A 25,226-nucleotide genomic window follows, 5' to 3' on the forward strand; every position below is an offset into this window, starting at 1 on the left:
GACCTGTTCACATCAAACTCACTCACAACATTAGATATTCAAAATACGAATATACCATGAAAATATCCTCACACACATGGAGAAAAAAATCAACAAAAAAAGCCTTTAATTTCCATCATTAATCTGTCAGACTAAAATCTGTCAGGGATAAAACATCTGTACAGATGTTATTTTAATAATCCTCTAGTGCCACTTGTTATCTCAAGCTTTGTGTCAATATGACAATTAGGTAACTGAGGTTCTGTTATAAAAGCTGTCACAACATTTACTGTGTAAAAACAATTAAACTTCAGACTGATAAAATGTAATATGTAATATTTACAGTTTAACAGAAGATGAAGAGTTTCAATAAAACCGAACCAACCAGCACTCAGATCAGTCACAGCCAGGCGTTTCCCAGCATGCACTGAGCTCTGAAACCTGCAGCTGTGCCGGTGTCATGGGGTCATGGCTGATGATGTCAGCATGAAATCCCATCGGGTCATCAGGTCATGATTCATCAGACAGAAATGTACCCAGTATGCTGATTGATTATGGTATATGATTAAAGGTGCAGTCAGTAAAGATAACTAATGTATCAGCAGAGGTCAGCTTTTAAATCATCATGTACACTCTCTGAGCTTTGGTCCGACTGTCTTTTTAAAAACTCTATAAAAATGTATTGTTTTTTGAAATTGATTGTTTTTAGTTTAGTTTAAACTGCCATTCCTGCTCAGGAATCAGATTACCTTTACAAGAAGAGATGTGGTGTTCTGCCTGTTGATTGGGTGGGAATATGTGATTGATGAGGTTTGTCAATGACAACATGACATCGTGTGTCATGTTGGTGAGTTTTTAATGTTTGTGAATACATGAGAGCCACAAAACGCCGCTGGAAAAAGTGATGTATTTTAACGTTTAATATTTTACAGTGATGATATACTGCAGGTGTCACGCATGTTTATAACAGTGCGTATATTTAAACAGTAAAGCAACAAAAGTACAGTATGTTTTCAATCATAAACTATATACAGCACATATGGCATGATAGTTTGCTTTCATGCTAACATGCTAATTAGCTGAAACACAAAGTCTAGCTGAGGCTGATGGGATGTCATCAGTTAGTGTTTTAATTGTCAGTCTGTATCAGATCATTCAAATATGTTAAAGTCAACAAAACACACCTGTCAGTCATCCAGGACTCAGAGCGTTAGTTACATCTGTAACTCTGGTTTTGATTACTTCATCAGTGGCTTAAAGCTTCATGTTCACCCCAAGCACTCATCAACACTACCAGAACTAATAGATTACTACAGGGAGTAGTAGTAACAGTTTGTAGTTTTACTCCTACATGGTGACATCGCCTTGCAATTTGGGGGTATGGAGTACAAGAAGTAATATGTTCACTCTGATTTAATATCATTAAATATTCTACATTCTATATCATCAAATATTCTATATTTTATCTCCTCCCCCCTGCAGAGTGCAGTGTTTGGTGCATTCAGTCAGCTGAAGCTTGATGCACTGGATAACTTTGTGTGATGTTTTCGTAATAAAAACAATCTTTAGTTGTACAGTCTTGTGGCAGAATTACAGAACATTTCCTGCTCTCAGGAGACACAATTTTTCAGTGAAACAATAAAATATGTTTGATTTATCACAAAGTTAACACGAAAAAGTAAATCAATAATTCTGAGTCCAACATCAAGCTGTATTAAATCAAAGACATCCGAGGTGAGAGACTGAAGGGAATGTTATGATCAAATGTGCACTCAAATTAGATTTGTTCCCTCCATGACACCTCAGAATTTCCCAACCTTTATAGTATTTGACCTTTTAAAATGAAGCAGCGTCGACTTGTGACCTCTCGTCACTGGTTGAATATGTCTGTAACTTATAACAACCATACAATGATTTTTTATCCCTTTGAATTCTAATTCATTAATTTTCAAATGTCTGAAGAGAAAAAAAAATACAATTCTCATTCATTCTCAAGTAAACCAGACTATGAGTTTACTGCTGTGCTTTAAGCTAAATGCCAACATCAGCTGATATTTACCATGTTCACCACCTTAGATTTGCATGTTACAATGCTAAAGTTAGCTAATTAGCAGTAAACACAGCATTCAGCTGAGGCTGATGGGAATGTCACTAGTTAAGCAGCTATTTGGTCATAAACCAAATAATTGAACAAATTAAAACACAGACCTGTTGACGGTGCTAGAGGAAAAGTCAGAATGGTAATACCATCTGTAGAAACCTGAGGCTAGTGTGGATAAAACAGCAGCGCTCAGAGGAATGTCTGAAAAAGTAAATGTAACTTTGTGCATCATAAACACTTTCACAGTTTTCCTGTTAATCATCTCAGAACCGTTTAGATTTATTTTGCGAGGCCTTGGGGGATCCTGACCCTCAGGTTGGGAAACACAAGAGCTGCTATTGTATTAAACACTGATAATAACATTGGAACATAATAAACCTGCCATGTTATCATTTTCAACTGTTAAAACTTAAAGATTAATAGGTGTGACTCAGGTGGGCATGGCTTAGTTACCTTTCAAGTAAACTAGTGATTATTTCTTGGTGGGGTCGACCACTCGGCCCATGAACAGCAGGCTGCCGGTGTTCTGCTGGTAGATGATGAAGATGAAGGGTCTGTTGATGGTCAGTCGAGGGGGAAGGGTGGCGAACACACTGACTCTGCCCCCTGCAGCGATGTCATCGCTGCGGTCATCAACGGAGATAGTAGATTTATGGAAAACCTGAAAACAGGAACACAAACAGTTCACAGTTAAATACAGTAAATAACATTTATATCTGGACAAGACAGGACAGAGTTTTTCGCAGAAAAAGAAAGACGTAAAATACAAAAACAGATTTATATAAAAAAACGGGACACATTGGATCCTGCTTCAATCTTTTTTTAAAAATGCAAAGAAATTTTTTTTTTCACATTAAAGGATCACATCAGTCTTTTTCCTCAGAGGGAAAATTCACAGGTTAAAGCAGCACAGAGACAAACAGGAGACAACAGATTAACAGATTATTTAGCTTTTTTTTTTTTTTTTTTTAATTGCTTCAAGTTTCCACCTTTCCAGATCACAAATCAAATCAATAAAGTCTTGAACCTGGAACATTTTTGTAGTCCAGACGACCTTTAATTTGATTTGTGAGCTTCACTCACTTGTGAGAGTCTTGGTCCTTTAGCCCCGCCCATGTTGGTGATGTCAGCATCCTCCTGAAACACCTGAGTGATGTTAAGAGTCTCCAGGACGTCCTTCAGCGAGTAGGAACGCTCCAACAGGAAGCGAGGAAGCTGCACCTCCAACTTCCTGCTTACAAAATAAAACAACAGTTTTATCTCTGAGGGTTAAACTGAAAAAAATTTCACACTCTGTTCAACGACAGAAATTATTCAAATTTATTTTTCTTTATCAGAAAGGTCCATGAGGTGTCCCTAGAGGTTTTAATTTTGTTCTGTTGTATTTGTTGTTATATTAATAATGATCCATCCATCTGTTCCCATCTTAATATCAAACTGTATGCAGATGACTCTTATGTATGTTGCTGTGAGGGGGAAAAAAACTGCAAAGGACAAGAGGAAGGAAACAATATCTCACGTCTTTTTAAGCTGTTTGATCCAGGCCTGGATCTTCTCGGCCGTCACTTCTTCTTCAACGGTGGCGACGTCCACGTCTTCATCAGGCAATATGACTAACATTGCCATCCCGTTCCTCATCGGCAGCTTCAACACACCGACCTTCACTGAGTGGTCGTATGCCAGGAAGTACTTATCGGCCCTAAACATCATGGTAACCATGACGACGTGATACTTGTCCACGTAGAAACGTTCATCTTGGGACAGGGACGAGTTGAAGGACGGACTGAACAAGGCTGAAAGACAGAAAACTTGATTTATACAGACAGAAAAAACAGTATTTATATCAAATAAGAAAAAGAGAAATCCTCGTCCTGAGGAACGAATGAGTTAAAAGACAGACTGAACCAGGCAACCACAGGGATATGAAACGTCACCTCTTGAGTAATGAAGGAGGCAGAGTTGGTGCTGACGGTGGAGTGGTACCAGTTAGATGATGACAGTCATGGTGACTCAGCATTTAGCAGCACATTGTACTGAGTATGATTGAGTATGTGATAAATAAAGCTTTGAATCGTGAAATTTATTGAAGTATGATGTCTATCTAACTAATTTTATTAAATATAGTTTTTCTCAAACCCATCTAACTGAGGATGAAACTCATCTGGTTCTGGTCTCAGTAGAGATTCAGGCCTGCCCTCTCACTGATACCCCCGCCCCATCACCTGTAACTCTGCCCTCTGACAGGTAACACGTGATATATACACTGGTACGAGGCGGTGGTGGCGAGCAGCAGCTGGGTCTGAGGGTCCAGGTTGGTCACTAGCTCCTGGACTTGGTCTCCGGTCTGCTCCCGGGCCCAGCGGTTGATGGTGTCGACAGCTTCCTGCGGTGCCGTGTAGGCCAGACTCTGAGCGTTTCCCCCGAACTTCGTCTGAACCAGGTCCAAGTAAGATGAGGACACCTGGAAGCTCTGAGCAGGGAGGATGGCCACGCCCTGCCGCAGGTTCATGGCTTCACCCCCCTGCAGGACGACGGTCCTCAGAGTCTGAAATAGATCTGAGAGCAGCAAGGACAGACTGTAACCTCACAGTTTAACACCAAAACACTGCGCCCACCACTAACCCCTGAATCCTGACCCCACCTCAGACCCTGGACCTACCTGGGAGAGTCTTTGGGTCCAGTCCGGTCAAAGTGAGTCCTTGAAGCAGTTGGTCCTGGGTCGGACCATTGGTGGCACTGAGCAGCGCCATCAGTCCGGTGGATAGCGTGAACGGAGACAGGAAGATGTTATCGTCGGTCCGGCTGGCGACGGCTCGGTACAATCGGGTGGCGAAGTCTGAGTTCCTATTGGTCAAATCCTCCACAGAGGGGTTGACGGTCTGAGAGGAGACCGGACTCAGGAGGAGGAGGAGGAGGACCAATGGGAGGGGGACGGAGGGATTCATGTTCACAGTGCCCCCTGTTGGAGGAGATGGTAACAGACTGATCTGATCTGTCACGCTAACAGGATTTATAACAACAGAAATTAAGTCTGATTATTAAACGTCAAAATGGGGGGTGCAGACGGGCACTAGATGGGTGTGGTTTCCACCCAAACACTCACATTCCTCTCACGAATTAAAGCTCCAGCTCAACCTCTACAGTCCCTAAAGCCCCTTAACCCCTTCCTGTCCTTGGATCTGTCCGTCTGAATCAGAATCCAGGTTTTATAACTGAGACTGATTCACTGATCAATAACATGCTCGATCAGCTCAAAGCAGTGAACAGACTTCCGGTCCACGCCCTCCGTTATCTAATGACGTCACACCCCGTCTGTTTTATTTTTTTCAGATGTAAGTTGTTTATTTAAAAATTGTTTGTTTGTGTGTGTGTGTGTGTGTGTGTGTGTGTGTGTAAATGGGCTTTTAATTTGAATTTTTTTTTTTTCATGTTTAGATGCTGAGAACATTCTTGATCAGTCCGGATCAAAACGAGATATTACCTATTGATCAGCTCTCTACTGCCGTCTGTAACGCAGTAACAACATCCTTTTTATGTGATCGCTACGTATCAGCGATGTATTGATGAGGTAATCTATTGATAAACAGTGGGTGATCTGCAGCCTGTCGGTCTGCTGATGTAATCAATCAATCAAACAAACATACAATCAATCAAACAATCGCCATCACTCTGACCTTCAGTTTCTTCCGCTAATCTTCGGTCTTTGATATTTGAACAGACGTTTTCTGGTCTGAAGCTTCACGAGCTGCGCATCACCGTCAAGCACGAGCCCCAATCGCCGCGGGAAGCATAACTTCCGGTCTCCTCTTTTCAAAAGAAAAGTCCTGTCTCCGCGCAGCCGCAGCTCGAGGAAGAAACGTAGACGACAGAAACTTTTCTAAGGCTCCGAAAGATGATTTATTTATTAGTTTCTGCTTTTTAACTTTACACAATAAAATAAAATCTCATGTTTCAGGATTTCAGCAGGCCTGTAAAAAATTAACAATAACAATAAACGTGAATAAAAACAGCAACAATTAGACAAAAAGACAGAGGTCACATCACATTACAACATAAACATTTAATTACTAAGTTCATTAATCAGTTTGTTTATTTACAAAAAAATGACAACTATTTTAATAATCAATTTTTTAAGCAAAACTTCCCCAGTTTCAGCCAGTGAGGTAATTATGAGACGTTTTTCAGCCCTTCTGTAGGTAAACTGAATCTGTTGGACAAGAAAAAAAAAAAGAAAAAAGCTCCTCACACTTACCTGGTTGTCTAAAGGTTTCATCCACATCTCATGGTCGTCATCAGAAGATGAAGGACTTTGGGAAACTGGGATGGACACTGTTGTGTGACATTCAGACAAAATGATTAATCAAGAAAACAACTGGCAAGTGGTAAATGAATTGATAGTTACAGACTTGCATCACAACATAGTTTATCATCATTAGAAGTGAATATCATAAAGAATTTAGCCTCAGACACTTTGTTCTTAATGAATCTATTGTACAAATGTCTAATGATGCAGCAACAAAATGTAAATATATAATAAATATAACTACATATACTAGATATGATCTCCAAGGATTTCTATTCCTCGTATGCACAACCCGGGATGGACACATGAATGCAAAGTGACAAACATTATTGGACTGTGGAAATGACAATAGTTGAATGTCATTCTCTGATAAAACTACGCTGATTTAAGATTATTATTAGATTAAAATTAGACTTGACAGGTGGAGAATAAGAGTAATTATAAAAAAAATACTATTTCGAAAAGAAAAACAATATCTGAGAAGAGACTTTATTTTGTCTGTTTTATTACAATTGTAAATACAAAACAGTATGAAGGGGACTTTCAGCGTTTGTTTTACAGTTAGTTGAATTGGTCTGAGCTCTGCACTGAGCTTTTCTTTCACGCTTTTATTCTGAAAGAAACAAAGCAACGTCCGGTTCCTTTCTGTTGTACTCGACTCTGCTTTACTGCAGTTAAACGGCGCAGGCGCACTGACAGAAACCCGAAGTCATGATGTTATGTGAAGACAAACACTGACAGGAGGGATTAGATTAGAGAACAGTAGAGTACAGTAGAACAAAGGTCTATGGGCTTCACTGTGACCTCAGACAGTAAATATAAACAGCACATTAAAATAACAGATCAGCTGGGTTTGAATTTTAAGAATTTTATCACAAAAACAACAAAAAAATCAATCCATGACAACAGACATTATTATAAAATCTACTTAATCTGACAATTAACAGCTCTAGACATGTTTTTTTAAAAAGGTTTAGTTTTGAGCTCCTGAATATTCTTTATAAACCGTAATATCACCTTAAATTGATCGTTAATGTATTCACAAAATATTTACAGTTAATGTCATGAAATCTCCAAATCTACTTCACTGGTTCATAAGCACTTTTCAGATTTAAGGGTTTGTTTTTAGCTTGACATATTAAAAGACAAATGAAAGGATCTCGTGTTTGGTCTTATAAAACCTTTTGAAATTGACACAATAACATAAAGACCATCCCATAATTTAAACATGTAAAGGTCCTTAATGTCACAGTTAAGATAAAAATTCCTGGACGGCTGAAATGCTGGATTTTGATCCGCATCCAGACAATCCATTAAAACTCCCTAAATATATTACAGTTAATTATAAGAATGGAGAGTGTTAGTGTAATTTTGAAGTGTATCAATAAAATGCGTGTGTATCATCAGTCTGTTCTCAGTTCACTTCATGTACTTTTAAAAAACCAAAAAAATCCAAAAACTGAATTCAGAACTTCCACTGAAAGATCTGATGTTTTAACCCTCGTTTAACTGCGCAGTGAGGCAGCGCAATAGAATCTCCATACATCTTGACCAAATGTCAACATACTTGTGGCCATATACAATAAATTAATGCATATGGTTCAGCTGGTAAATAGTGTGATTTGTTGTGAAAAAGCCAAATGCAGAACTTCCATTGGGAAAACTGCCATTTTATGTTTGAGAGTTTAGCTATTGAGACAGCACAGTACACTGTCCATACACTTTTGGCAGTAAAGTGTAGATTAAAATACAAACGATGACATTATGTGATTTATTTATACTTTAATGTCTTTATATCATTTTATTGACATTTATGTTTTATATATATTTACATATATTTCATTGGGAGTGTTGTATATATTTCTAAAATATAGTTTATTTGTCAGAGCTGGTGACTGCTCGGACCCCCTCCTTCCAGACAGCGGCGTCTCGTCCGTCTCGGGCCAGGTGAGGAGCGAACGCCACCTCTAGCCTGCGGAGGGTGCTGCTCTGGTTGCCACGGGCAACCGTCTTCTGGAGACGCTGCATGATCAGCCGGACCATCACCTGATTGGCCCAGGCCAACCCCAGAGCAGGTGACATGTTTGAGGACAGAGGACTGAGACAGACAGAGAATAAATCTGATGAAAAACATAAATCTGAAAAGAAATATTTCTGTATGATTGTTTTGAAAATGTTAATTGTCTAAATAAATCTACCGCTTGTCTTCTGTCTTTACTTCACAGAATATGTTTTAAGTAAAATGTTAACAGACTCTGGTTTCAAAACTGATCCATAAATACATTTTATTCTCTTTTGATTAAAATCAGAGTGAAGTTCAGTTTGTCCCCGGTCTCCTCAGTTTATTTGGAAAATGTAAAAATAACATCATATCAATAATAATAATAATAATAATAATAATAATAATAATAATAATAATAATAATAATAATAATAATAATAATAATAATAAATATTTACTGTCCACAAATGTGGAAATTTGCCTTCAGTTTCACAGGTTGGTTAAAAACATTATATTGTGTATGTATTAAATCACAATACATACAATAATAAATAACATGCAAAGTACAGACAACAATAATGAACATGGTACCAGTGTGAATGCTGTTGATGAATTTAGCACAGTTAATGCATTTGGTACGAAAGACTTATTGTAAATGTTTTTGGTTGCTGCAGGGGCTCTATAGCATCTTCCTAAGGGCAGTTTATTTAAAATTCTTTAAAAAGGGGATGAACAGGATCAGACACGATATGCCAGGCTTTTGTTTTACCTGCAGTTTATATATAAATCTAAGTTGATTCTGCCCTTTCCCAATCATTTGACGGGCCGTGTTTGTAATTCTGGACAGTCTGTTTTTTTTTCTTAGTCGCCAGGTGCCTATACCATGTACAAATATTTCAATAAGGCTTCTGTAAACAGTCTCTAAAATATTTGTGCTTATATAAATATGAATCCAATTTCCTGATTCTATACAAGCAGTGTAGCTGAACTAAATTCTATAAATAAGAGTCTGGCATAACTCTTAGACTGCTGTAGATGTTTAATAATATTCATTAGTGTCAATGTTGTGTTTCCAGTACCTCGGCCTCTCTTATATGCAAACTGAAGTGGGTCAAACCATTCACTGAGAGATTTTGAAAGTTAATTGACTATAACTCTCTCCATACATTTGGATTGAATGCTGGTCAACCCCCCCTACCCCTTAAATCATCAGGTCCAGGTGCTTTACTAGGTTTGATTCTAGCTAGGTTGGCTGCCAACTCTGCCCCTGTCAGTATGATTATAGAACATATTTATCAAATGAAATAAAGATGAGACAGAAACATCCATAGCCCTGAGGAAGCGAGGAGACATGAAGGAAGGAACGAGGGAATTAAGAAAAAGAGTAGGAAGGGAGGGACGAAGCAAAATGGTACCATTTGTTATAAATAAGCATAAATGAAGCTTTTACCCCAAACTGTCATCCGATCTGTTGAAAACATCTGTGACCTGAAACACACAGATACATGTTATTGATTATTGATCTGTGATAATCAAATTAATCAATCACTAAAGTGTAGAGAATTAGATTTATTTTTGCTAATCTTTAGTGGTGAACTGCACATGCTCAATAGGGCGGCCCCTGGACTTTACATTGTGATGACATGAAAATAAAAAACTTTTCTAGGCTCTATGAAAGTTTTACAAAAATAAAACAGTAGTTGCAGTACCGCAAGAGACCACCGGCTGAGTTGAGGTGCTGTATCATCTCTCTTAATACATCCATGGATTTTAAGTTCACCATAAATTCAATTTATTTAAACTTTATTCATGGGTGGTTCAATTTTTTTCCCCACTGCTTTTGGGGAGCTTCTGACAAACTGGGGGCTCATTAGCAAACCCCCCTGTGTCAGCGTGGTTCTGTCCCAGGAGGGGAGTATGGTGAGCAGCTGCCCCATCAGCTGAACAGAGAGAAACTACTGTGTAACCTGCTGAGATTTTCTCGCCTGGTTCCTCCAGTACTGACCACGCTTCACTCAGCTTGTTAAACAACTGTTATGAGCCAGAGGGGCATTTGGCCCTGCAGATTCTGGGGGGTTAGAGATTCTGTAGGCTTTTTCTATGAGATTCACCACAGAGCCAACCGCCTCAAAACCAATGTGGGGGTATGTCCTGGTGGGTACTGCGAGGGAGAGGAATACAGTTACTGCCGATGTGATGAGGACCGGGAGATGCCGACCCCAGTGGTGGCAGACGACAACGGTACCAATGGACAGAAGTACAAACAGCACGACCGCTTCTTGGAGAATCAACAGCTTTCCAGGGACCGGAGGCAAGACCCTGTCCTCTCCCAGGTCCAGGCCTGGGTGTGGTAGGCCATGACTAGCATGGGCAACTGCATCAGCACTGGATTCAGAGACAAAGGTTCTCTACTCCCAGGGGTCTGGTTATAATATCATGGACACCCTCCTCCCTTGTCTCTGGCAGGCGCCCCGAGACGAGCATGGTCCCAGCTTCTCACCAGCTACACCCCCTGGTCCTCTAGCTGTGCCCCTGACTCGGTGGAATCAGGGGACTGGGGGCATATCAAGACCTCACAGCAGCTGTGGTAGTTATTCTACTAGTTGGAGTGTTGCCAGGGCATGGTTCCTGCCGGTTTTAGCCCTGCACTGCTTGGCACGCTAACCTCCACTGTAACATAAGACGTGGGGGTCCACATGAAGCGCATGGATGCACACATCCTGGGGCCTATTCTAATCCACCACCACTGCTGAATACCTGGCTCTTGTGCACCAGAGGAGCTACACAATGACAAGGGTCGAAACTTCAAGTTCAAGTAGTCCTGTGGGCTACCAGCCCAGATGAGGAGTCCACCAAGTGCAACCCTCCTGCTGACAGGTTCAGGTTCTGATCCCAAGAACATCAAAAAAAAAAACAGGTCTGCCATGATGTCAGAGGACAGGTGTGGGTGTTACCTGGTTGATACAGAGGACAGGTGTGGTGAACTCCTGGCTCAGGTGGTGCAGCGCGGAGGAGAAGGTGAGCAGCTGTTTGTTCCTTTCCAGCCAATCTTCAGACTGGAACTCAGACCTGAACAGAGCCGCCACTGAGTCCACAACCAGGAGGCGGACCAGACCACGGGCCAGCAGGAGGGGAATACGCCGGGACAGACACACCTGGAGAGAGTCCTGAGGAGAGAGACACAGGTCAGGGAGAGAGAGAAAGAATTTGGGAACAAAAGGGGCAAGTTTCAAGTCAATCTGAGACACCAGTAAACAACTTTGGAAGAAGGTAGCTACCTAGCAAGCTATCACCAACTGTCAACTGTCATCTACCAACTGCGATGGAATCTCAGACTTAGACCAGGACAAAAGTACTAAAAATGACAGCAAAGGAGGAAAGCAACAACAGGGATACGAAAAGGAAAGAAATATGAATGCTAAGGATTAACTACAGAACCTTACTGAAGGTCAGAAACAATTTTTTTTTTTTTTTAAAGAAAAACTGGACTTCTAGTACATCCATGTAAAAAACATAGCTTAAAGAGCTTAGCTCTGAAATATAAAGAAATTGGAGAACACAGCAGTAATTTTTCTCAGTTGGAAAAAAAAAAGACTCAAAACAACTGCAACTAGATGGATGGAATGTACATAATCTGGTGATCCACTACCTGAAGGACATGACCAGTGAAGCACAGAGGAAGAAATACAGAAGCAAGCTGCTCAGAGACCACCCTGAGACACCCAAAGCAGACTTTAAAAGGTAAGGTGACAGAGCAGTAATGACAGATTTGCTGTTGGTTTTTTTGTTGTTGTTTGTTTTTTAAAAAAGGGAGCACCCACAAGCTTGGCATTCCACTCTCGGTGAGCAATATAATGACTTAAAATGACTGGCAAAGAATACATCTAATGGATATATACAGACAAAATTCAACATCAATTTCTATAACACAGGCGCAGTGAGGGTTCAAGGGTCTCAGGCAAAACTGAAAGAGTTTGAAAGAGACTCCAGCACACTGAAAACTCTCATAACTCAGCACTACTGCTCCAACCTCCCATGGCAACACAGCCTCCAGCACTCCACCACCAGCCGGCTTCAACAGCCCTCACACACTCAGGACACTGGTGTTAGTGCAGTCCATTCAGAAGTCTCTCTCCCTCCTAGAAGTGGATATAATAGAATTTGAAGAGAAACTGTCAAAGTCTTACACAATTCAGCAGCTGAAATATGAAATGGAACTGTTTAAAGAAGAAACCAATACTGCTGCCCCAGCAGCCAGGCAGTGCCACAGCCCAGCCTCCCCAGTCCTCCACAGACTTGCCCAACAGCCAGGCAGCAGAACAGGCCAGCCCTCAACAGGACAACATGGCCCCTCCAGCCTTACGCAAAGCCCTTTTCCCCAACCGGAGTAGAACCAGTCACAGAGGAACAGGGACCACTCCATCACCATGTCCCTAAAAATGCAATCCTCATTGGCAAAGTCTTGGAGCACAGAAAACTGTTCCCTCATCACAGAATGGGGAAGTTCTGGGGTCCTCACACTGACAAAGACCTCCAACTCCTCTGTCATGACCACCTGGGTGACCATGACAACATCATCATCCATACTGGAACAAATGACCTGCACCAATGGATGGAGGGATGGCTGGATGGACAGATGGAAAAATAAATACTATATGTCATTGCATATCAAAACACAACAAATCTTAGTTCGTCAGCAGTCCACTCCACATAGAAGCATAAAAAACAAATGTATAAAAATATAATATATTATAAATACTAGGTCAAATAAAAATGCTTTAAACATTGAAACATTGTTAAGGCACTTTACACACTGCACTTCAGGTCAGGGGAATTGATGTAGTGTTAATTCTGTCAGGTATTTTTAGATTTAGTCTTAGTCCCGAGATAAAAAGTCCATGGTTGTTAAGTGTTCATATTTAGTCAACCTCACCCTTTTTAGTTTTAGTTAATTTTAGTTGACAAACTCTGGACATTTTAGACTTGTCTAAGTCGAAGAAAAAAAAACAAAAACACTTTAGTCTGGTTTTAGTCAAGACTAAGAACGAGCATTTTAGTCAAACTTCAGCAAACAGCTTTCAAAAATGATTTAGTCCAGCTGATTTTAACAATTAAGTCTGGAAAAATGCAACAACAGCAAATCCAATGCAATCTAACTCTTGCAATATGACTCAATCAGAAAGTGACCAGAGGGGAGAGAAAAAAAAAGGAAAAAAAAAACCCTACACAATCAAAAAGAAACCTTGTAAAACAGCCCTGAAATAAATCCTACCCTCATTATGTTCAGGACTGCGCCAGAAAACCGTTGATTTTACCCTGTAATTTTGTAGAACTTAGTGGTGGTGTTGCGTTATACAGTCATTCAGTGTTTATAATAGGTTGTTCGTTACCATTTAAATACATTTGCAAAGAGAATATTTTGAACCTCTTTGAACACAAAGCAAGCTAAGTACTAGACAGCTAACTACTGCCCAACAGATTTTATTCAGCCCAAAACGATCTTCTAACATTATATACTGTGCATTTTAATCGCCAGCAGAGGTTTGACAATGACCACATTTAGCTGAGACAGACCTTTTCAAAAGCAACAAGAAATGAATGTGTATTGCAATTAAGTTGAGCGTGCCGAACATGGATACAGCTGTATCAGACACAGACTGTACAGCAGTACATCAGCATGCTCTCTATCAAGCAGCGGTAGGAGTTTATCGTCATTTTTTGGGAGTCTGTTGCGCCTCATGGTCGTCAGAAAAGAGGCGCAGCTAGACTCCTTGCCAGGTCCTCCGATACGTGAATACATAGGAACTTGAAACTGGCCACTCGCTCCATCTCCTCTCTGTTGATGCACAATCCACTGTGGGGTGTTTTGTTTTTCCTGAAGTCGAGGATAATTTCTTTTGGTTTTGTTTTTTTGTGTTGAGGTTCAGGACGTTGTCCTTACACCATGCAGATAGTGTCTGGACCTCCTCTCTTTAGGCTGTTTCATTATTGTTGGTTATCCTATCCACTATGGTTGTGTTGTCACAGCTTCGGGTGGGAGTGCAGTCATGAGTGAAGAGCTAATAGAGTGGACTGAGGACTTGATAAACTGGGGGTCTGCTGGTTAAGAAGTCCTTGATCCCCAGAAAGAGGGGTTCCTAAACTAGAGTCTGCAGTTTGTTGACCAATTTGCTCAGGTTGATGGGGTTAAATGCCAAGCTGAGGTCCACAAGCAGCATCCAGCTTTCTAGGTGAGTGAGGACTGTGTGAAGTGCTGGTGAGATTGTGTCATCTGTGGATCTGTTGGTCCTGTAGGCAAACTGGTGTTGGTTGAGATCAGACGGGATGCAGGCCTTGACTTCATAATTACTGCTGTGAGAGCAACCAGCCAGTAATAACTCAGGGTTGTGATTGCTGAGGTCTTCAGACAGGATCCAGCTTTAAAAGTTCACATTCTGTTGTAGTAAGTATGTCAATTTTTAATTTCTCAATCATAAGTAGTTAATAAAATAAAATGCATAGTCCCTGTAACATCCAACATCATAACACTTCGCAATCTGAACAAAAGAATTACGTCTACCAATATCAATGAAAAATAAAATTTCTTGCAGGGTTCCTAAAGAAAACATTAGACAAATGTATAAAAATAAATGCAGACTGTTAACATTTTTCTTCCCTAGTAACTTAGATTTCACGTTATTACAGTGTATGTATGCCAGTACTTATTTTTTTGTTTCAAGGTTTTTGTGTGGGAAGACGAGCTGATTAGCAGCCCCACTTTTCTTGACACCTCTCTGTCCGTAACAATGGCTCCTACAGCGGAGAAAACTCTCTCATCAGAGACACTTGTGCCAAGAATGCACAGGAACCACTTTGCTAATCTGGATAATTGGGGGTACTCATGTTCGGTCCACCAACTGAGAGAATCTTCGGGGAGCGGCAAAGAGGTTTTTTTCTCTAAACCTCTTAATCTCAGCTGCAGCAGGCATTTTGTGCAGATTTTGTTGCAGAATTGTCTTTGCCAGAGGCAAACATAGCTCAAAGCAAATGAGCCAGTGCACATGAGCTCCTTGGTCTCTTCGTGGGTGACTTTGGGATGGGGGCAGGGCCATCCTCGTAGTTAGGTGGGTGATCAACTTCCTCTGACTGGTCAGTCTCCTTCACTGCAGTGTCTACCTCCTCTTGCTGCTGAAAAATATCAAAGCGTCAAATCAAACTAGTATAATTTTACAGTAAAATTACATTAACTAATACAATTTGATTCAAAATTTATCCTATTACACATTTCTATTTTTGTACATAATTATCCAAGTCTGACTTTTATAACTAAATGGTCAACAATATCTTTCATTTGTATTTACTCACTTATAACCTTTAATGTACGTAATAAGAACAAATAACCTAAATTATTAATTTCTTTACTTACATTCTTTTGCTTCTTCATGGCAGCCACCATATTTTGGAGTAGGTCTCATTGGCTGTGTGTCATCCAGGTTTTCTTCTGAGCCTGTGACAAGCTTGGCATAAAGTGGTGCAATGATAGAGAGTGGGCATACTCTCCCCTGACATTACCAAGGTGGCATCCTTCACTGGCTTCACTGCCTTGAGCACTTCCTTGGCACATGTGATGTCAGCCTCGCCCAGGGTGACGATATCTATTTCACTCTTTTTGACCTCTGTTGAAGGGAGTGCTGCATCGACGGCTGTTTGTTGTTCTAAAATCATTCTATCATATCATAATAGCTGTTCCACCTCGTAACAATGTCCACATGTATTTTGGTAGCTGGAGCAGCTCTTGTTTGTGTTTTAGCTGGTGGCTGGCTATGGTGCTGCATCTGAAAAAAGATGTAATATGTCTGATCCTGCTGAGTAGTTGCTCCACTGTTTGCAATTTCAGTGATTTCTGTGAGGTGAGATTCTGGCTGTGTGCAAAACATCTGTACGTAGGTCATGTCTGCAAGTCCAGCTGTGTTATAATGACGGGATCTTTCACTTCTAATCTCCATTCAGTAACAGCCTCCTTTAGTAATCGTGCAATGTTCTCTCCTGTGTGGGTGTCATGTGTCACTCTTCTTTGTAACACGTACGAGTCCAGCTTCCACTCATCCGTTATGTGATGCGCTGAAGATGTCAAAGCGCAAAGCACCCTCGTTTTTACCTCCTTGTACAACATCAGCACAGCAATTTCAGTGATGTGTTGAAGGGAGGGTATGGTGTAACGAGGCTCCGTTGTATTCAGCATATTACAGAAGCCTTCATTCTTTACAACACTGAGAGGGTGCATATCTTTGCAAATGAAATAAAGTATTGACTGAGTTGTTTTGGTTGCACGAGTTGAGGTTGTTGGTAACCTCAGTGTGTGAACTTGTTGTTCCAGAGTGAGTTTAGAGAAATCCACTTGTTTAATGTTAGCCGTTTGTTGTTCTGTTAGCTGTGCTCTCAGATTCGCTGTGTTCCCCGAGTATTTAACTTTGGCATGGCACATTTTGCAAACTGCATGGCTCCTTGTGATCTCCTTAGTGCCTTCTTTATTGAGGAAGCTAAAATGAACCTACATTTAAACTCTGTACGCTGCAGGAGCTGGTCTAACTCTTCCGGATTCAGCCATCAGTGGTAACACTACTAGTCAGCTAGGTTTGCTAATGCTAACGTTAGTGGAGCGCCCTTACCCTACTTCCTGTCTCAATTAATTACGACGTTGGAGTGGAAGAGTCAAATGGCTGAAGCTAGATTACAACACTGCTATATATCATTGGGGGTTTAAACACAACACAAAATGAACGACTGTCTGCCACCAATCTTTGCATGTAAACGATTAATTAAAAATTGATTGTGTTTTTGACCACAGATAAAGTATCACAAAATAATATCACAATACTCAAGTGTATCAATATTTTCATACACCCCTACCTATTATACACATGGAGACACACATGCAAAACACATGCTGAATATGTTTACTGTTTTTTTTTGCCATTTTTTTGGTTATTTTTATCCATTTAATTATTTAATTTTACTTATAATATTCTTTTTTTGTTTCCGCATCTCAACATTGATTTGTATTATCCTTGACGCTTTGGTGATATTGTTCACCTGACATTCATGCCAATAAAAGGACACTGAACTGAAAGTGAACTGATGTTGGGGGGCGACCAAAAGAAAACAAAACATGTGGTCACTGTTCGACAGGTGAGGTTGAGACAGAGGCTAACTTCCTCCCAAAGTATAATTCATTCAGTGAAATAGCGTACATTTACGTTAATCAGTTCATCTCTGTAATTCCACATTTCAATGAGCTAAATATCTTAAAATTAAAAACTCCTAGGAGAAGGAGATGGGGCATATCTCTGCCCAGTATAGGGTTAGGGATCTATCAAAATGCCACAACCCAAGGGAGAGGGAATGACCTAGACACACACAAATGCATGCTGTAAATATATATAATTAATATATATGTATAATTGATGCTGGTGTTTTGTTGTTCTTTTTTTTGTTCTGTTATTGTGTACTTGGCTAAATTATATTTTGATGCTTTGGCAACATTGTTTCTTGAAACTTTCATGCCAATAAAGCACATTTGAATTTGAGAGAGAGAACAAGCAACAGTGAAGAGATTAAATTAATACAGTACCCATACCCTCCTACTACTGAACGCATATGTAAGGCTGTCCAAAATATTAATTATATCTTCAAGAGAACAGCAAATAAAGCTAAATTCAAACTATGTGCATACAAAAGAAAATCAACTAAAAAGAACCAGTGGTTTGCCAAAGACTGTCAAAACCTGGAAAAACAAGTTATAAAATTATCTTACCTGAAAAACAAACAATATGACAATCAATCATATATGCCTTCAGTACTGTGAAACACTTAAATATTAAAATACAATTAGAACCAAAAAGATAAATTATACTCAGAAACAGTTACACTAATTAAAGAGTGTAGAGTCTAACTCCTTCTGGGACTAGGGGACTGTGTCAGTCTGAGCCTGAGGAGCTGGTCTTACAGGATGGAGAAATATGGACTGAACATTTTCAGACCTTATTTGGGCCAACACCACCAAAAACTGACTTAGAAACCAAACAAATACTTGAAAAACTACAAAATGTGGAATCAATAATCAAAGACAACTGAAACCCCCAGATCTCCATAAGACTATGAACAAGTTGAAAATAAAATTGAAGACCCTCAAAAGCAAAAAAAGTTTACCCTGATGGAATACTGAACAAAATGCTGAATTACAAAAAAATCCACCTGGCTTTTCTAAAATTATTCAATCTAATTCTGAGTGTGGGATATTTTCCTGAGAGTTGGAATAATGTTCTCATTATACCTACATATATTTAAAAGTGGCAACAAATTTGACCGTCAGAATTAGAGAGATCATGTGGCACTAGCTGTGTGGTGCCCTGTGCCATCAATTCCCGTATAGTTCAATTTTTCAATGACCACAATGTCCTGTATACAAGTCAGACTGGACTCATTCCAAACCATCGCACATCTGACCACATCTTTACCTCACCAATCCTGTTAACACACGTGCACCAAAATAAAAATAAAATTTATTCATGCTTTGCAGATTTCAAAAAGGCCTTTGACTGTATTTGGAATGAATATTATAGAGTGGCACAGGGGGTAAAACCTATGATGAAATAAAATTAATGTATTTGAATGACAGATGAGCAATTAATGACAACAACTGCAGTGATACACATCCCCAGGAGGACACAGGTCAAATGTGGGATGTTTGCTCATGACCTGGTTCTCCTGCCCCCCTCCAGAGGGGGCTTACAGCCGAGTATTCACATACAAAACATTACACATATTTAGGCTTGAATATCTATTCCACTGGACATTTTGGCATGGCTGAATGAGAAAGGAAGAAGGGCTTTATGCACCATCAAAAGAAAAATCCCAACTGACATTCCAATTAGGACCTGGTTCAAAATTCTATATCCATTAGAGACCCAATAATATTATACGGTAGTGACGTGTGGGGTCCAAGACCTCCCACAATAGGTCAAACATCCACTGGAAGCCCTGCATGCAGAATTGTGCAAAAACTACCTTAAAGTTCACAGACACACAGCCAATAACACACATAGGGCAGAGATTGGCCAATACCCTTCAACTAAAATCAATAGCAACAAATCAAATTTCAGAAACACCTCCAATCTGGGGACCCCCCCACTCCTACTAGTACAAGGCCCTTCAGTGACAAGAGTTGAACAAAGATAAGAGTCCCCTCTGCCAGCTGATCAGATTGTTTGGTGTCTGTCCTGAACCTCTGCTGTGTGTGGGCAGAGCTTCAGGACAGACACCAAACAAACTGATCCAACCAAATTATCTCAAAACAACAAGACAATTATATCACATATTGGAACGAAGCCACTAAATCACAAAGTAAATAGAATTCAATTTGACCCTACATGGTGGCAGAGCACTTGACCACTGTGACTGATAGAAAACTAAGAAAAACGTTGACCATGTACAGACTGAGTGGACACAGCCTGGCCATAGAAACAGGCCATCACAGGCAGAACAGGCTACCCAGGGAGGCCAAGCTCTGCTCACGCTGTCATAAAAGAGAAGGTGAGATGAACTCTCACTTCCTACTAAACTGAGAAATATCAGGATCTGATAGGTTTTCTTTGAAAAAATAAACCTTACATATCCTGAGTTTATCCATTTCCCCAATCCTCAGAAACTGCCCTGTCTACGTGGGGGAAAAGTCAGTGTGCAGTATCAGCCGCAGAATATGTTGACTGTTGTCAGGCACTAAGAGAAAGAAGCTCTGTAGTAAATGTGAGTGATTACATGTATGAACGTTTCACAGCCTCCCATTTTAAACTATTAGAATCAGTCCTTCCACACATTATGAACAACTTCTCTGTCCTGTATGGCCATGAGTTGAATTGCATGTAATTGCTATTCAGTGCTTTTGCTATGTCGTATTTGATATGATGGTTGATATTTGCATATTACTGTATAGTTATTACTAATCATCCCTCAATGTTAATAATTTTCTGTAGTGCTTTGACAATTTAGGTTTCTGATCTTTTATGTCAAAGCTTTTCCGAATTTGAATTTTAGAGAGACAGGTCAGACAGAAAGAGAGACAGGTCAGAGAAACCTGGAGAATGTGAATAACCACTCAGCCTATGAACAGTCCTCCAGCCTCAGTCTCTGATCTGGTCTGAGGTCAGCAGTAAGAACCAACCAGATCAGCAGCGTGTTCGATGTAAACATGGTCACTGAATGGGAGGCTGCTGATCAGTGAAGGAGGGACATCAGAGCGCAGACAGGACTGTTGTCTGATCAGTTGCTGCAGACGTCTGATCGGAAATGAGTCCTCAGTGCAAATATAAACTGCTCCTATACAAACACAGGCAGACAAAAACATAGATTTAAACACTGCTCTGTTTACTGTTGGAGGCAGATCTTGACTGTCTGTCCACTGGTCCAACACTTTGGTCCAGACTGAAACATCTCTACAACTATAAGCTCTGCAGATCTCCATCAACGCTTTTTTTTATCTTCTTCCATTCGGCGTTCAATGTAAAGCTTCATCAAAATAAAGCACAACATTTAGAACATTTTATGACTTATAGGACTCAGGATCATCCGGCATACAGAATTTCCAGACATAAACAGGTAGTTTAAGGGAATATGTTGGTCAGGTTCTGTAATAACACTACTGCCCTCATTTGAGCTTCTACAACAACAGAAAAGGAGAGAAAGGTCCCACCAAAACTGTACAAAATCTGTCTTGTCTGTTATACACACAGCCACCAGTAGTTAGAGGAAAGATGTTAATTCAGATGCTATTAAGTCACTACAGTTTACATTGGAGCTTTTACAACAAGCTACTTAAACTCCAACCAAACTCCATAAAAAATCTGCTCATTTTAACATGAGCAAGCCCATTAGCCAACATAAAACTATCAGCTTCTTAACATCTGGTGGAAAAGTTGGCACATGCGGATGTTACAACTGATTTCCTACCGCAGAGATGCTGCATAAATTCTGGCCCTGGTGGAGTCGTCATGGTGTATTCACTGACCTGAGTTCAGTCCTCTGTACTGTGTGGGGTACTGTACAGACAGACAGAGCTGCAGAGCCAGCTGAGTCTTTCCCGCTCCACTCTCACCAGAGAGCTCAGTGACACCCCCCACAGGAAGACCACCCCTCAGCAGCTCGTCCAGTAGAGGGCAGCCCACACTGAGTCTGAGGCCGGACTCCAACCTGCGACACTCTCCACGATGGAGGAGGATGGCTGAAAATACGCAGGTTAATACACAGGTTTACACACTATGACATCACACTTTCATGTCCAGTCAGACTGCATCATTGCTGGTCTGACCTGGGATTGGAGGGTGTCGTCTGCAGGTGGTGGCGGCGGCGGTGAGCAGCTGCTGGACGTCAGAGCAGGACAAACCAGTTAGTCTCTGCAGGTCCGGACCAGAAACACATAAAACCTCCCTGACAGACTTCAGTTTGGCTGGAGTGAAAAGAAAAGGCATTGTTACCGTGTTAATGACAATAAGTTGTACAAGCTGCCTTCTCCAAACAGGAGATCTAACTTCTAGTACCTACAGTTTAAGGAAGCATGTTAAGTCTGGTTTTCTTAGGGAGCTACGTACTACAGTGCTCTCTTCGTAGACAACCACCAATAGTTAAAAGCAAGATGTTAAGTTAGGTTCTATTAAGATACGAAAGCTGACTGGCTATCGCATACAAAAGCAGCTCCAACCAAACTCTATACAAAATCTGGTAGTTTTAATATCCTTTGCCGATCAGCCCCCATAAAACTTTATCAACGTCAGTTACAACGTTAAAGGATTTCTGAGCGCCTCGAGTCAAAAATGTATTACAAAACATTCATTTATCATGAATTCAGAAAAATTTGACGTTCTTAACATATATACAATTAATTAATATACAGTATATGCCGATGGTTCTGCTAAAACATAGCTACAGAACTTGTGCTAAATTATATTCTGAAGAGTGTCCCCCATTGAAAAGTAACGATGAAACAAAAGTGTGATCTTTCTGAATGGAGTCCGGTAAAGTGGCTCTTACCTCTCCTCACGGCTGCTGTGATCCTCGGGTTGAGCTCAAGTTGATCCCAGTTCATCTCCCCGCTGAGGACATGCTGTCTCCTTGGCTGCTTGGCTGCTTCAGTTGGGTCTGACCTTTATGGCCAAATTAATAAACCAGTTTGTGTGTTTTTCTCTGTTTGTTTTATTGGCCGCACGGCGTCACAACACCTACAAACACCCGCCCGAAAACGGCACGTCATCACGCGCCGCCGGGTGGAACCATTTACCTGGGTTCTCTGGGGGTGAACCGTCCCGGTTTAAGACTAAAATCAAGTCCATCTGTTACATCACAGAGAAATAATCAGTCTGATCATATATATTACAACCAACAGTTGAAATGTGATGTAACTGTTTGGACGTCATATACCGAGAGCTTATTTTTTCGTCATCGATCAACAATCTCCCCACATTAGATCTGGACCTCGTGACGTCACTGCACGGCGCCAAAGAAAGAACACAAACATCTATTAGAAACCGCTCAGTGATCAATAATGAGTATTTTTAATGATCAAAAAGGTCAAACAAGCTGTTAATGTTTGCCTGTATTTCAGTGACGGGGGAATAAAATGAATTCTAACGGGAAAATAAAACTGACGACACAAACGGCTGCTCCGTGTTTCTAACCGCCAAACCGCACTCTTGTTTTCTACTGTCGGTGAGTCCCTTAGGCAAACCAAGCTGTTAACATTTATGGTAACGACTGCTGTTTATCCGACAGTATTTAACATGTTGAGCTGTTGATGAAGTTTTACGGTGTGTGAATCTGAATCTAACGGCTATTGTTTTAATCTGCCGATTAATTCCATTATGGATTAATCTGTTGATTACCTCGACTAGTCGTTTGGTCTATAAAATGTCAGAAAACAATGAAAAATTCCAAGTTTTCCAAGATTAACTAAATATTTCCGGTCTATCGACGAATGAATCGACTAATTGTTTCAGGTCTTATTTTTCATTTCTCTGATCCGCAGAGGGTTAGTGTCCATGTCGGGTCATTAGCCAAGATATAGCCGTAACATCGTCAAACACGATGTCTAAAATACATTTCACAATAAGCAGTGAAACATAAGAGGTTATATTTCTGAATGGAGTCTGGCACAGTGCTCTCTCAGTATAAACAGCCACCAGAAGATTTTAAGTCAAGGTGTATAAAGTAGCTTCAGTTGACAACCTCAAACCAAACTCCATACGATATCTTTTTTTAAGGTTACCCTGGCTATCAGCAAACAAAGCTGCGCACAGAGGCCACAAGTCTAAGCAACAGTGTTTAGAGTTGCAAGTAAAGATTATATTCATTGCTGATTTATCTGATCATTATTTTCTGATCACCATTTTAAAATGTCCCTCAGACTTTCTTCTAGACCAGTGTGACGTCTTCACATATTTGTTTTGCCCAAACCAAAAATACACGGTTTACTGTGATAGAAAACAGGACATCTGTTCAAAAATAAAACATCAAAAATACATCAAAAATAATTAATTCCGTGATGGATTATTAAACTAATGTCAGCTCTAAAAACCTTTCCATAACAGTCAGCTGAATCACAGCATCTGGAAATTAAACTGGTGCTAAATGTAGAGGTGAAGCAACTTGTTGATTAATCAATGCAGTTATGAATCACCTATTTTCATAATTGAAAATTCTTTAAAATTTTTTTTAAAAAGTTGGTTTCGCCTTCTGCACTGTGAGGATTTTGTCTTATATGATCGTAAACTGTTTTATAAAGCATGATTTGAAATATGTAATTGAGTTTTAGAAACTGCTACAATATTTTCACTATTGTTTGACTTTTTTTTTTTTTTTTTTTTTTTTTTAAATCAACCAAATTATTAACTGAACTAAAAAAATAATTTGATAATGAAAATCGTTAGTTGCAGCTCTACTTAACGGGTTCTAATTCTGATAAGAAATCTATTCTAATTCAAATAAAATTGTTTCACACGTGATTTACTGATTCTTCCACTGTATCGTATCAATGTATTACTTTGTTGTAATACACATAGTAATTATACACCTGTAATGGTTTAAGTTTAATTGCAAGAATTTGTGCGTTTGTGGTTTTTTTTTTTTTTAAATAAAAATCCTACTGTGAATAGATGAATCAGTTCAGGATGTTTAAACTGATGAGCCTCAGTCTTAACCCTTAACAATCCTTTAGTTTAATTATAGTTTAACTGAATAATAACTTTCTTCTGTCTGATCTTTGGTCAGTTAAATTAGGTTTGATTGACCCCCTCCATCATGAGCTCCAGGGTGTGCAGGACCTGTGGGGGAGCGGATATAGATGTGGATCAGGCTCGGGGCAGCGCAGTGTGTACCGGTTGTGGTTCGGTTCTGGAGGACAACATCATCGTCTCTGAGGTTCAGTTTGTGGAAGGAAGTGGAGGAGTTTCATCTGCTGTGGGACAGTTTGTCTCTGCTGATGGTGAGAAACATTTTCTTAGATCTGACTGTCAGAAATATTTGGAGTACACTGAAGTCACCTGCAGAACCTGAAGTTTATGGGAACACGTGAAGTTAGGTTCTGTTACTACATGTGACAGCAACCAATGAAACAGTAAACTGTTATATTTCTGTATGGAGTCTGAAACGGCACTCTCCCTGTACATGACCACCAATAGTTTAAAAGGAAAATGTCCTTTTTTGTTAAGTCACTACAGTTAACAGTTTCCTTTTAGAAGGCACACAAGAAGCTTGAACCATACAAAATCTGTCCTTATTCACAAAAACAAAAATTTGAGGAAATATTATTGAACAAAC

At 40.1% G+C, this 25,226-nt stretch overlaps 3 protein-coding genes across 6 annotated transcripts in view; 1 reads left to right on the forward strand and 2 right to left on the reverse strand.

Moving 5' to 3' along the window:
* Positions 1–107: 107 nt before the first annotated feature.
* serpina10a (serpin peptidase inhibitor, clade A (alpha-1 antiproteinase, antitrypsin), member 10a) lies at positions 108–5,865 on the reverse strand. The gene is made up of 6 exons (XM_040126177.1): positions 5,755–5,865; positions 4,740–5,039; positions 4,343–4,636; positions 3,600–3,873; positions 3,164–3,311; positions 108–2,741 (listed from the first exon to the last, which is right to left on the reverse strand). The coding sequence occupies exons 2-6, from the start codon at positions 5,023–5,025 to the stop codon at positions 2,553–2,555; spliced, it is 1,191 nt and encodes a 396-aa protein (XP_039982111.1). The 5' UTR covers positions 5,026–5,039; positions 5,755–5,865; the 3' UTR covers positions 108–2,552.
* A 1,021-nt stretch (positions 5,866–6,886) lies between these two features.
* Positions 6,887–22,872, reverse strand: xrcc3 (X-ray repair complementing defective repair in Chinese hamster cells 3). 2 transcript variants are annotated; one of them, XM_040125188.1, is made up of 9 exons: positions 22,833–22,872; positions 22,693–22,744; positions 22,446–22,558; positions 21,727–21,864; positions 21,427–21,639; positions 20,584–20,738; positions 11,339–11,551; positions 9,835–9,872; positions 6,887–8,481 (listed from the first exon to the last, which is right to left on the reverse strand). In XM_040125188.1, the coding sequence occupies exons 3-9, from the start codon at positions 22,498–22,500 to the stop codon at positions 8,259–8,261; spliced, it is 1,035 nt and encodes a 344-aa protein (XP_039981122.1). In that variant the 5' UTR covers positions 22,501–22,558; positions 22,693–22,744; positions 22,833–22,872; the 3' UTR covers positions 6,887–8,258. The 2 variants fall into 2 exon arrangements, with proteins under 2 accessions (XP_039981122.1, XP_039981121.1); XM_040125187.1 differs by lacking the exons at positions 22,693–22,744; positions 22,833–22,872 and having other exon boundaries at positions 22,446–22,684.
* A 33-nt stretch (positions 22,873–22,905) lies between these two features.
* Positions 22,906–25,226, forward strand: part of brf1b (BRF1 RNA polymerase III transcription initiation factor subunit b) — a 31,957-nt gene continuing 29,636 nt past the window's right edge. For all 3 annotated transcript variants that reach the window (XM_040125179.1, XM_040125180.1, XM_040125181.1), the window contains exons 1-2: positions 22,906–23,120; positions 24,678–24,891. In XM_040125179.1, the coding sequence (XP_039981113.1) occupies positions 24,708–24,891 (184 nt within the window). In that variant the 5' untranslated portion in view covers positions 22,906–23,120; positions 24,678–24,707. The remainder of the gene's footprint in view (positions 23,121–24,677; positions 24,892–25,226) is intronic.

This window comes from Xiphias gladius, chromosome 4 (genome assembly GCF_016859285.1).
Source record: "Xiphias gladius isolate SHS-SW01 ecotype Sanya breed wild chromosome 4, ASM1685928v1, whole genome shotgun sequence".
In the NCBI taxonomy this organism is placed as follows: domain Eukaryota; kingdom Metazoa; phylum Chordata; class Actinopteri; order Istiophoriformes; family Xiphiidae; genus Xiphias; species Xiphias gladius.